The following is a 14,629-nucleotide window of genomic DNA, read 5'->3' on the forward strand; positions in this document are numbered from 1 at the left end:
CATACAGTTTATACGGTACGTCACTTGTCAATGATTCAATGATACACACGCACCCGATATGGTTATATAGTACTCGATCGGTGAGCTCAGAATAAACAGTGGACTTCGGGTATATTTATAAATGCGCTTTTATAAATGCGCACGTGACATCTACAAGTCGCCATACCGTGTTCAACGATGTAAGGTACCCGGATGTGCACAAATTCCACACGCAAAAGTATAGGCGAAAATGACAGATTACAAGGAAAATTGGTTTTGCAAAATAGTGGCATTGATTGCAAAGGGCAAAATAATTTGATCCGAAACATAAACTCTTTATTTGGATTTTCCATTACGGAAAAAAAAATATGACGGAAAAGCTAGATATAGCTCATTTAAAAGTTATATTTCATTATTTCCGTGCTAAATGGGCGTGGCAATTGGCCATATTGATGACGAAATGTGATTCTTACTGGCATTAAGGTCAGAACTGGGTAGCTGCCGATGATGTTATTTGATAATGTTTGTACGTAGGGAACTTGGGGGCTGTCATTTTCTTCGGAAGGAAGGGGTCATGGATTTATTTATTTGGGAGGCAAGATAAGTATACCCCCCCCTAGTGCCGCCAACGAACATAACTCTGACCCTAATTTTAACTCTAATTATAACGTAAATTGAGGAAACTATAACTTAAACCCTTTTCGGTATAATGACCCTCTCAAACTAATAGGCTAGATGTCCCCGCCTGACCTCCTCAACTCTAACTTACTCATTCGCTCGCAAATGGACAAAAAAACAAATTCAAAATGTGTTTTTAAGCACCTTTTGTGTCCCCAAGCTAAATCGGTAATCTGTACACCCTTTGTCATCCTTTGACGTACAATTTAGAGTATAAACACGTAGATGACTGTACATGATCTAATCATCCCGGCTGGAAGATGTTGAGGAAGACTCGTATACTATACATCACGCTCATACGTTATATGACAATTTGACGTACAATCACGTATGTGATTCATGGTTTGAGGTTTATTCAGCTAGGAAGTTAGATCTCGTCATACACATTATTGTCATGGTATTATATTGTAATTGTATACGTCAATTTTGTTCAGTTTGATTCAACCGGCTTAAAAAGTTTTACATTACAGGGAGGGGAAAAGTTAGAAAAAAAAAAATTATTTTATGAGTGAAAAAGGGGGGAGGGGTGTTTTGGGGGGAAGGGGGGACAAATAATATTTATAATATTATAAGTAAGGCGAGAAAGAGAGAAACCCTGTTCTACGGGCGAACGGACCTTTCAAGTAGGGTCGGTCGGTCGGTTGGTATTTAAAAAAAAAAATTTAAATAACCCAAAAAATCACAAAAATCTATAAATAAATTTCAATTTGAGAAAATACAAAAAAAAAATTGTCCTGAAGTTTCCGAAATTTGGGGTCGGCATTCATTTGTACAGGAAAAATTTGTTTCCCAGTTTGTTCAAAATAGAACAGGGTTTTCGTTTTTCGTCGCATAAATAAATAAATAAATAAATAGATAAATAGATAAATAAATAAATAAATAAATAAATAAATAAATAAATAAATAAATAAATAAATAAATAAATATAAATAAATAAATAAACATGTTTTAGTTATGTTTGTACATGGGGGGTGCTGTGTAAAAATCATGATCCTTTGATATCCATGATTTATCCTTGCAAATTTATAGCATCGAACCTCCAGCCAATGTTCCTTGCCAGTGCTAGCCACGAAACAGGGTCACAACTGTAGCCACTCCTTCAATGGTCGCCATTTCAGTAATTGACAGCGATGTAATGCAAATATGGCGCTAGCCATCTGGTCACATGCGCATTTATAAAAGCGCATTTATATATACAACCGAAGTCTACTGATAAAACCGGTCTCCGGTTTTATTATAAATGTTAATTTTACTGTAATTAAAGCGCTTCAGGCTTAGTCTTTCACATGGCATTTATGTACACCAATGGCCATTTGAGAAAATTTATTGGAATCAGCCAACTAATATTTATTGATTTATGGTCAACTTTTTCGCTCGCAGTAATTACGCGACCGAGCCTCCCAAACAACTACTTCGAAAGCCAGTTGTGCCTATAAACCAAAAGTTCCCTTAACACACAGTGAACTATTTCGCCAGAACTAGATACTGGTGATGCACTAACGATAGAGAAAATATAAAGACTACATCTAACGATTTAAAAATTACGTCCACTCAGAATGCTCGACTGACATAGAATGAGTCCTTAGCGACAAATAGCGCTAAGGCCTGTCCGCAAACATATCACTTGACTTCACTACGGAAGGTAATTTCAATCGCAGGGATAATTTTATGTTTTATTTGACGAGCAAATTAAACTGCATTACCATACTTACAGTGGTGCAAAAAGTAGAAATTCGAAAAAAAATGAGGGCGCTGCTGTGGAGCAAATCATACATTATGGCTTTAATATACCTGTACGGGTATGTGCCCCGGTTTTGAGATGCGTTGTCAGTAATTTTGGTATAGTGATTCCTGTTGACATGTTCGTTGGGTTTCGGCAGAGTCTGAATGCGCCCAAATTAAATAAACTGGGCGCATTTACCCTCATATCAAAAGCGCCCAATTTTGACGAAATTGGCTGCCTTCAGTGAATAGTATACAATGTAATATAGAAAACATCCGGTTTGCATTGTTCAGTTTCGTCAAATTAATGTTTTTTAATCAAATGAAAGTTATGCAGCTGTTGTGCATTGATCGCATATTTTTCTCAAACCTGTTAGTAGAATTTTCCGTTAATGTTACATCATTACAGTACTATTGAACATGTTATTTAGCGTATAAGTATTGCGAAAACAATGGATATTGCAGCATAATTTTTCTGTATACAGCCACTAAAAACACGCTCATAGTGAAAACAAATCTTGGTATTATTTTTTAAATAATGAAGCCAATCAAAACAGTAAATATGGTAAAAACTTAAGGGATCTGATATGAACGTTTAGCGACGTTTTCACGTATTTTTTGTGGGAGCTGAGAGTACACCAGAACTATCGAATTGCATTCTGAATACGAAGAATATCCTTCTGATATCAAATAATTTTGATTTTTTGAGATTCGCGATATAATACAAATTTTATAACAAATTATTCAAATTTTATATTTTTAAAATTTTTGATATTTAACAGTCCTCGAAGTTAACTTTATAAATCTAATGATTTATACTTAAAGTGTATGTAGGTAGGATGAAAAGCCGACGATCAATTGAAAATTTTGACCATTCATATTGGAGATATTTTTCCCAAAAAGACCTAAATTTTTTGGGTGTTTTGGGAAAAAAATCCATATCTTTAATACGAAAGGTCAAAATTGTCAATTGATCGTCGGCTTTTCAATCCTTCCTCAATTAGGAAAGGCTACAAATCTGGCACAGATATAGAGTTTGATATGATAAATACTCTGGATACTGGTACCAAGTGCGTTTAAAAAAACAATTGAATTGAGTTCAGATAGTTTGGTTGAGAAACGCATTTTTTTTTCGTGACTTTTACCAGGCTCTGTGCTTTTACCCAAATGTTACCCCAAAATGTCCATATTACAGCTTGTCAATTCACGTGAATTGGATGCATATTGTGATAAAGTAAAAAAGATGAGGCATCTTCTGTATCATTACAATACTTATTCGATTGACCGAAGAGTCACTCCGAGGAGGATTGACTTTTCACTCTTTAGAATTTAGAGAGTACCGTTGTAGGGCACTCAAGGTGGACAAATCCTTAATTTTAACACAAGGATTACCTTTTAAACACTATAAACAATCCAAAGACGTCGATATTCTAATTAGTGGAAATTGGGAAACACACGTCGACAAAATGCAAATACCTATACAATATTTTGTGTTGGACATAGTCAGTGGTTTTACAGATTTTCAAATCAGATATCGTTTGTGCCAAACTTAGAAAGCATAAACCGTTGCAAATTTTTAAAATTTTAAATTCATAAAAGCCAAAACTACGTAGAATTTAGATCTAAAGGTATAATATACAAATATTGACTGCTATGAAAGGCATGGTTAACATTATAGGCCCAAGGTGATCTCAAAACCATGCTATGACCTGAGGCGCAGCCGAGGGTCATAGCATGGTTTTGAGATCACCGCGGGCCTATAATGTTAACCATGACCCGAATAAAGCAGTCAATTTTTGTTTTATTGTAGCTGAATTGAAAACAGGACTAATTACACTATGACATAGCGTATTGAAATACAGTCATGATAAATTGCCATCTTCATGCGGTTGTATCAATTGGTTGACCCATAACAGTTCTCTTCCATGTTTCTTGAATTTTGGCGTCAACGTGATTAACTACTCCGAGAGCACGATGATTAAACCTTTCATTCCCGAGATCCACTATCTCAATCTCTGTGGATTCAACAATGGGGAATACCTGATGGTTGTATAAATTATGCACATTGTGTCCTGTAAGTTTAACATAGTTGATGTTTACCAGAGTACCTATTACTTCATATATAGCATGTATGGTATGGACCGAAAGCGAAGAATTTCCAGAATACCAGAGTGTTTCTAAACAGGGGTGATGGCACAATGACCGGAGGCTTTCGCAGCTTATGCTTCGCAATCCCTCTGTCAAATCTAGAAATTTAAGTTCCTTCAGATACTTTCCAACAAGGGACACAACAGGTGATGTTACTCTATCTAGTACCAATGAGTGAAGATGTGATAGTCTCGATACCATCATCTCAAATGTTTGTTCTGAATACCAAACGTCCTTGAGACATAGGTCTTGAAGATGCTCCCAACCCCCAATTGACACCATGAGATTATCAATTTTGGAATGCTGGCCTGACAGGCGAAAACGTGACATTGATGTTATAGAGCCAACTGAATCGGTCAAAATATCATCCAGGTGCATTGAACGAAAATCAAAATTAACAATCAAATCATCACGATCGACCTGATTACAGCTACAATGAAGCAATTGAATTTCTCGTAAATGTGAGTGTGTTGATAGCTGTTGTAAGCCAGATGACGACAGATTAAAACCTTGGAGGGTCACACTGCGCAAATTGGAACATTGGGCAAGTAGAATTAATATTTGTTCATGTTCGAGAATTAGGTTTGGATTCATATTTCGGTGGCATGATATTCGACATTCCACGAGGATTTGCTGTAAATAACACACTTTCTCTTGATCTCTACAGATAGCATTCATTTCATTGTCGGTTATAGAAAAGTAAATTTGCTTCAGATTTGGACATTTAATGTGCAAAATATCAACAACCGAGCAACTCATTCCGAAAATATGCAACTCTTGTAAGACCAAACCGGCATAAAGTTTTACAAATCTCAGTACATTGTCGTGATGTGAAGCTGGAAACCTCCAGTGTGTGTGAATTTGCCTGAAATCAAAGACGTGTTTCCCATCTTTAGAAGTAAAACGCTTGTATTTCTTCTTCCCATCATCAATCTCTTCAAGGACAGGACCTTCTTCTTCCAGGTTGATGACTTTCCAAGCATGAGTATCCTGGATGATGTTGTACCACTTTTTACACACTCTAGAGTAAATAATAGTAACAAGGAATGCCATCTTTTAAAATATTTTAAAATATAATGTGTTATTAAAAACGACAGCTAGGAACAGTACAAGGCTAAGCACAGATTTTTGTGAAAATGGTATATAACAAATGTTCGTCTAGTAAATACAGTTTGGCAAATAAATAGGACATGTTTTTACTATAAATAGTTTGCCCTATCTAGGACATGTTTTTACTATAGGTAGCACAAACTATTTCTTCTTTGAATTATCACTACAGGACGAACATAATAGATTTTTGGTTATCAAAATATTCTGTTCCTGTTTGACGAGTATGTAAACTTTAACCTTGAAATTCTGAGATTGTGCATTTGCAACATGAAACAGAATGTTAGTCGTACCAAACTTAACAGATTATATATTTAAGTTGTACCAGAAGCATGATCTATAGAAGTGATGCGACTGAATAAGTGATGCAATATAAAAAGTGGGTAATGGTGAATCCATGTACGAGGACACAAAACACATCAAGAATCAATAAATGATACAAGAGGATACCTTGAATATGAACAACAGGAAAGAAAAAAAAAGCAAGATGTGAGGAAACAAGTAAAATGCAGACTAGACAGTACGTAGGGGGACAAAAACAGCAAATGTAGGCATAAGAAGTAGGCAAAGTTCGATAGCCAAAAATTACCAGTTTCAAGGCCGACAGAAGTGCTGAACCTGCGAAAACAACAAGGATCAATGGTAATACAAAAGTGCACTAGAACGAGTGATGAAAATCACTGTGCATATAAACAGAGACGCTAAACCAAACATCCAGAGTAGGCACAAAAACAGGCAAAGTTCGATGGCCAAAAATGGCCATTTCCAGAGCCCACAAAAGTGTCAGGAAAACAGTACACTGGGAGTGATGAAAATCACTGTGCACATAGCAGTCGAACAACACCAAACAGACAAAAAAATACCGACGTTTCCAGCAGATAAACTGCTCTTCTTCAGGGACAGACAACAAAATATAAAGCAAACAACAATAACTACATGCTGTAGTTTAAAAACAAATTCAGGTCAAAAATTGAAGGCAAGTTCAAATTGAACTAAGTGGCAAACAAGAAGGCAAACTCAGAGCAAAATAAGCTGTGTTTTCACTCAGTATATGCAATATACATGATATAGGTACAGTTTGCATTTTCGATAGCATCGTGACCAAACGTTTTTCTGCACAAGGAACGACTTGCAGCCTCCCAGCAAACACAAAAACGTTTTAAAAACGTTTTAAATAAGTTATATTTTGGCTTTTGGTTTAGGTAAAAACGCTTTAATAACAATGTCGGGTTATATAAAGGTCATGATAACATTTTAAAACGTTTTGTATGAAAACACACTACAACAATATTTTTAAATGTTTTCAAAAAATGTTATTATAAACTATTTTGGCAAACATTTTTGCCAAATATTGTGTCAATACTTAAATAACATTATGTTAAAATATTTGAACCCAGTAAACACAGAAATGTTCTTAAAATGTTTTTTTTTTCCAAAACCTTTTAATAACATTTAAATGTCGGGTTATATAAAAACCTTTTAATAACATTTAAATGTCGGGTTATATAAAGGTCATGAAAACGTTTTTAAAACGTTATTGAAAATATTTTGGGCAAACATTTTTCGCAAAATATTTTTTCAACCTCAAAATAACATTCTGTTTAGAATGTTGTATCAAGTTTTCAAGAATGTTTTTGGAATTTTATTAAAACGTTTTTATACCCTTTATATAACCCGACATTTAAACGTTTTCTGTAAAACATTTTTGTTTGCTGAGCAGTAGATTATCAAAAATGTTTTTAAGGTTATGAAAACGTTTTATACTCTTAATATACCCTTTATATAACCCGACATTTAAACGTTTTCTGACAACCTTTTATAACCTTTTGCGAATGATGTCAAAAACGTTTTGTGTTTGCTGGGCATTGCACATTAATTTTTTCGAGCAGTGGCGTAGCGTATGTCATCCTGTTTGGAGGAACGTCCCCACGTGCCCCTAAACGCCATTGGTTTACATTGCATACAAAAAATGTTGGGGAACATATTAATTTGAATCAAGTATACCTTAACGTCATAAGCTTGTCAAAGAGCGATAGCAGGTTGAATATGATCAGTAATTCATCCACATTTAGCAGGTCAATTGCAGCCATGGTCTCCACATTGACTTTTCGTTCTATAGTCCCTTTCGTGTCTGAAAAAAAAGAAGCCATCATGAAAACAAAGATTCGTTAATCCGTCCATTACCAGGGGTCCATTAAGGGTGGGTGGTCCGATTAACAGCCTCATCCCCCCCCCCGCCACCCCAGTGAGGTTTTGGTGTCAAGAAAGCTCATTAAGCTAATAGCTCAGGCCCAGTAACGCATGACAAGGTATAACATCAGAAAAGATTTATAAGCGATCCCATGATACTAGTGAAACATCCGGGTACTTGAGAACCAGTCTACGTTGAAGTTTCAACCTAACCTGATTTCAACCTGATTGAAATCAGGTTGATCTCCATCAGGTTGAAGTCCATTTGCAAATACAACGTGATTTCAACCTGATTTCAACGTCGCAATTCAGTATTGAAGTTACGTAATGTTACTATGTCAACGGGATCACGCGCTAGAGTAATGAACCACGATCGAAATGATCACCACATAAAGTATATGGCACTCGAAGGCATACCAAAGTAGCGTGATCCGGTAACCAAGAGAATTACGTAACCACTTCGATGCTGAATTGATTTTGACGTCGAAATTTCAACGTGATTTCAACGTCAGGTGTGCCCACTGGGTGCTCTATCTGCCTGTCCTCTGCACATCTCATTTAGTATCAGGTGGCGTTCTCTCTGCTCTAGTTCCTTCTGACTTGCTTTGCCTTCTTTTGGAGACAGTCTTCGTGAGCAAGTTTTTGGGAAGAGATATGACTTCAGTAATTTCTTGAAGACTGGTAATGAGTTTGCAGTATACGAATGATGATGGGTAAATTGTCCTACAGTCCAGTAGCAGCCAGAGAAAAAGCTTTATTTGCGGCAGAGTGCAGATTTGGCATTTAATGTATATACAGTAAGCCGGGTTGTATCTGAAGCACAGCGAAGTCCGGTACGTGATTGACGGTATTAACCATCATGGTAAGGTGTGAAACAAGAAGCTATAGATAACCTGAAGCATATATCCATTGCTTAAAAGCATTTAAACACATTATAGAGAGAGATTGCGATTTCCAAACGTAGGTATCGGACGTACGTTGATGTATTCAAAACCACTCTCCTGTATCGAAGCGAGGTCGCGTATTTAGCCAGTTTTGAAGATTTTCCACGTGCGAAATAAAAGTAGATACATCGTTGAAAATGTACAAAATTTGTCAATTTCACAATAATGTTAAATACAGTCAATGATAATGAACATACCCGAAGGAAAGTCTAATTATTATTATGATCCTTTTTGTTTGTAACAAATCATTATAATAAAGGTACAGCGATGTGATGAAAATCGACTAAATTTATACGCGATGTCTATACGCAGAGATTGCCCATTGAAATGTGTGTGATACTTTGCGTACAAAAAATGACATTGCATGCGATTTCCCATTTTGGATTCCAACGTAGTATAAAACGCATATGCTACGTTGAAATATGCTGATTTTACCTCATGTCGAAGTTCATGCAACGCGCCCAATTTTCAGGACGAGAAAGTCTCACTTTGAAAGTTACTTAAAAGTCATGATATATGGATGTAGTGATCTTTAATCTACCAAAATATATATTTTTGGGCAACTATAATATTTGGGGAGCACAAAAATACAATTAAGTTTAAGCAGCATGTTAAGTCAAAATTTAAGTCAAAATCAAAAGCTGTTTGAATCAGGCAGAGACTCAGTAGCCTGCATTACTGTTAATTTTTCAATCACTATGCCCTCTATCGACCTAGATTAGATTAAATCAGATTTATAGTCTTTATTCCAGCCGACTTGTTCTCCTTCATGACGAAAGAGCACAATCCAGTTTGGAACCGAGACTAGCGATATTTAACACCGTACATAGTGCAGTTACGTCCACGGTAAATTCACCGTGACCTTTCCAGCCATAAACCCGCTTAGTCAAATTAAACCAATATATGCAGTACTAAACCATAATAGTAATCGATTGTCCAATGCAAATTTATTACCACGTGATAATATTAATCCAATGAACGATCGAATTGCACGGTACTGTCGACTAATCCAATCGATAATGACGCGCTATTGACATGTAGTACGGGCGGAGCTACACTGTGAGTTTTGGGGTATATTTCACTGGTTTGCTATCATTTACTCATCAAGGCGGTCCCCCGTTATTATAAGGACTATGCTAATAATTTAAAAAGATTGATATGTAGAAAATAAACCATACTTGATTGACAGAAAGTACTAAATTTGTATCTCAGTTTTACGGTTTCGTGGCACCCCTCTTCCAAACGCGACCAAGTCAGGGCGGCCTGGTGAAGCAAAATGTGCATTGGATTAACACGGGAGTTTGGATAAGATGTAGATTTCCTTTCTCATACAAATGTATGGTCCCCCGTTATTAAAGCTTATACCGGGTTAAAAATTCAGATATTTTGAAAAGAATAAGTAATTGAAACATAGAGCAAGTACTAAAATCATAGCTTTTATACTTTTTGAAATATGATGCTAACTAGTTCATCTCCTATACCTACAACACATCGCTACCAGTACGGGTCAATTATCTATTGTGAGTGCCCCTGTGTTGTGTGCATACATGTAGTTAACAATAACTGCATGATGATTAACGTACGTAAAAACGTACGTGAAAACGTACAGTCCACGTGCTGCATTTGGAACATCGCAATCTCTCTATTATAGAAATCGGGGGATAAAACAAGTGATCTTACAATACTACTGCAGGTGTCAAAATCCAAGAAACGTCTGATGCGAGTGATGTTACGCAAGTGGCATGAAACAGAACTGGTAAGAGATGTTATTTGCGGAGCCATAGACATTACATCATCAAAGATGATGCCTAGATTCATTCAGACTGCTTAAACAGTGTTAGTGTACTTCGTTTGAAATTTATAAATGCGCTTTTTATACGCACGTGACCAACTCCACACTGCCATAACAGCTTGTAGGCAGTAAGTCTCGAAGTGACCCTCTACATAGCGGGTGGTCTTCCTATACATTTGAATGCAAAAGCGGAACAACATGAGACTATTGTGCAGCAAAATTATCTATTTTGTTCAACTTTGTGATTATATTGTAAACCATGTAAACGTTTCCGTCGTTGAATAGGTTTTTCCGTCGTCAAATACTTTCAAAATGTTGTTTTTGATAACATATTACAAATTCGGAATCCCACCATGTGTAATAATTTTGCTATTCAATTAATACTTACATTTGATGATATTTATCTATAGCGTTCCTTTCTGTATAGTGGTCAATGCAATGAGGATTTGGTCACGCTTGCTGGTCTTGGTATGTCGTGCCCATAAGTCACGTCACTCACGTGCGTATTTATAAAAGCGCATTTATAAACATAACCGAAGTACACTGTTAAATATAAATCAAAGTTAATAACTTACCAATTGACGAGTACAATACGTTCTATAACGACTGTTGAAATTGTCTGTACCTGGAACAGAAACAACAAGTAGTGAAATCTGCTGGCAGTGTGAACACGAACAATGGAAACTGACTGCATGAGTACAACCACGCAATGAATGCTGTGCCATGGTCACGGTCGAATCTCTTCCAATCATCGTTAGAGGGAATTCACAGACAAAACAATGACATTTGGAATACAGTTGACACGTATATATTATCGTCATCATGTGGCTGATGTGAAATTATCAAAAACACATATGTAATTCCTGTCAAAAATGTGGAGGGCAGTGGCGGCGCCAGGGGCAAATTCCCCCAGTCAGAACTCTTGCCCCCCTCCCCAGTTTCGCCCCCAGAAAAAACCCAAAATTACGAAAATTTCCACTTTTTGCGATAATTTTGCGCAAATCCCCCCCCCCCCTGAAATTCACTTTCCCCTAATCCCCCACCCCCGAAAAAATTACTGGCGCCGCCGCTGGTGGAGGGGGTCTCTCAAGAATTTTCTGGGTACTGCCACATGCTAGATCCCGGGTTCCTGTATTTAACCCCTACCGAAACTAGTTTTAAGTACAAATCGGACCAAACGCCCTATCAGATTTCCCCTCGTGTGACATATTTCTATAAAAAATATTAAACAGGACTAGTTTTCACCGCACCGGAAGTTTCGGTGAATATAATAAGACCAAGTACATTGTACCAAAAAATGATTTTTGAAAATCAAAAGGTAAATTAATGTTCTATTTTTTATCAAAAATACCAAAAATAAGATACGTGTCACGGAATCGGAGAATTTGATACCTCTTTGGAAACTAGAAGAGGTATGATATCCCTAGCGGAATTAGAAGAAACTTTTTGAGTCATTTTTTGGGGGGATTGGGAGTCTCGAGACTAGCGTTAGTCTCGCTTTTTTCGGATCGAGCATGGGTACCCGGCAATCGATGGACCACATTTTTGGGCTACAATTTAACAATTCATTTTCCTGACAAGTTTGTGCAGGTTGAATATTAAGCATAATAATTATGGGAAACAAGAACAGTTTTCAATAGGAAGTTGATTTTGCTGCTTGGATGATCATCACAAATAATTTGTGATTATTAGCAGATAAGTTCAAGGTTTTTTCCGCACAGTACACTCTGTTATTTTCATGACCTATACGCCCCACCACACAGGTAAATAAACTGTTAACTGTTAAGGGACCATTCAATATTTACGCAAGTGGGAGTGGGAGTTTTGAAAAAAATTACGCTTTCTCCCTCGTGTCTGCTCAAAATATTCGAATTCCCCAATTGACCCCCCCCCTTTTCTGCATTTAAACTTACCGTTTCCCCTCAATGTTCAAGTAATAAATGCCACCCCCCCCCCCTAAATATTTGGATTCCCCCATAATAAAAAAAAACTCCACCTGGCGTAAATACCCGGGGGCACTCCCATTTTGGAGGTGACGCGTATGTAGGGCTGTTAAGACCCATTTTCAGCGTTGCTGTCACCCAAAGACCCCATATTTGTTTACGAACACATGCTCTGTCACCCAAAGACCCCCCATTTGATCTGTCACCCAAAGACCCTTGTTTTTCAATTTGAATAGCAACTTTTATTTATCACTGATTTTGTTACTTATTTTGAAAAAACAAAGAAATGTGAAGCCATTTAAATAGAACTAGAAATTCAATATTTGAGGTTTCTCATGTGGCACTGTTTCGGCTCTCACCCAAAGTTTTCATTTAAGAAAAAGGTCATGTTCTCACCCAATGACCCCATATTTTTTACATTTTGCTCTCACTTTGTAAGTGTAACCCCTACATTTATATCCATTTCATATTGAAGTGCCCCCCCCCGCGTAAATATTGAACGATCCATAATAATAGTTTGGCAACCTCACACATTTCAATGGACGATATCTGTGCATGAATATTGCGTAGTTAAATGAAGTCCAATTGAAACAAATTACATTTCATATTGAAGATATACATTTCCTAAAAAACATTTTTTAATGTTTTGAGAAATCTATATCTTCAATACGAGAGTCAAAATTTTCATATGATCGACGGCTTTTCAGACCAGCTACACAGACTATTTATAATCATTTGCCATAAAATGTGTAATTATGTCGCGAATTTCAAAAAATCAAAATTAGGGCCTATTTGATATCAGAAGGACATTTCTCGTTTTCAAAATGCAGTTATGTGTGATGTTCTGTGAAGTCCCATAATACATACGTGAAAACCTCGCTATCCCAGCCCTTAACAAATAAAATTCATGCTGTATGTAATCTCCAGTCAGGTGGGGTTGGGTGTTGGGGTTGGGGGTTGGGGTGGGGTGTGTGTGGGGTGGATGTGGACGTGGGGGTATGAGAGGATGGCGTGGTTAAGAGTGAGTATTATATTGTGGTGTCTTGAGGGAGTGAGTAGGGTGTTATCGGTAAGGTAGGCCTATAAGGTATAAAGAGGTGTGATTTGAAATCTCACTGCACACTTTAAAGGAAGCATTTCACACTTATAATTTCATAGAATTGTTTTATTTCAAGTGCAAATTACATAATGTTTTAGGTAAGAGTACTATATTACTATATGCACCATGTTTTAATATAAAATTATATTATTAATATATTACATGACGTTTAATGAAGGAAATGACGGCGATAATTAGTATCACTAGTATTAATTATTATTTTAGGCTCTATCACTGCTACTACTGGTATCAAGCCATCATCATCATCATCATCATCATCATCATCATCATCATCATCATCATCATCATCATCACACCACCATCACTATCATCATCACCATCATCGTTAAATATCATCACTACCAATTTGCGAAAAGTTGACATTGAAATATAGATAGATCTATTCGCATATTCCATTTGATCGGTATCCGATATAAATAAGAGCATGCAACCCTGTGACAATGATCAATATTCATTTTTTTATCAATTCCACTCCTTTGGAAATGATCCCTTAGATTACACCTGCGATTTTCATTCTTTTCCATTTAGCGATTTACTCAAAGTGCATAGTAAATATCATTATCTAATATCGCCAAGAAAATGGCAATATAGTCAACAAAATATTGTGCAATGAATATTACAAAGAATTGTAATTTCATATCAATTTAAAACGTGTCTGTGATTGCTTTTAACATTAGGTGCAAACGTTATAAAAGGAAAGATCCGTTCTAGTAGGTGTCCCTTTCCTATATTGAAGATTTGGTGGCTCTGAAAATAGCTGCCGTTCAACTGCCTTGTCCACTGATAGGGTTTTTTATTTTGTTGTTCTGATAAGAAAAGTTCATTGGAACGGCTCACATCGGAGCCACCAAAAACTCTTGGTGGATATTGGGTAGTTCATTTGGCCGGCTCTTTTCAGAGCCACCAAATCTTCACCTATACTATAGTCTATATATCTACCTCAAGTCACCGGCACTAGCTTTGAAGTATAGCGTGTTCTGCGTTAGCTTAGCGTTACTTGGTGCGT

At 36.6% G+C, this 14,629-nt stretch overlaps 1 protein-coding gene across 1 annotated transcript; it reads right to left on the bottom strand.

Moving 5' to 3' along the window:
- Positions 1–3,301: 3,301 nt before the first annotated feature.
- LOC140170011 (uncharacterized) lies at positions 3,302–11,431 on the bottom strand. Its single transcript, XM_072193321.1, has 3 exons — positions 11,136–11,431; positions 7,639–7,765; positions 3,302–5,548 (listed from the first exon to the last, which is right to left on the bottom strand). Exons 2-3 carry the CDS (start codon positions 7,722–7,724, stop codon positions 4,261–4,263), a joined length of 1,374 nt encoding a protein of 457 aa, XP_072049422.1. The 5' UTR covers positions 7,725–7,765; positions 11,136–11,431; the 3' UTR covers positions 3,302–4,260.
- Positions 11,432–14,629: the final 3,198 nt, after the last annotated feature.

The sequence above is a fragment of the Amphiura filiformis genome, chromosome 14 (genome assembly GCF_039555335.1).
Source record: "Amphiura filiformis chromosome 14, Afil_fr2py, whole genome shotgun sequence".
NCBI lineage: Eukaryota > Metazoa > Echinodermata > Ophiuroidea > Amphilepidida > Amphiuridae > Amphiura > Amphiura filiformis.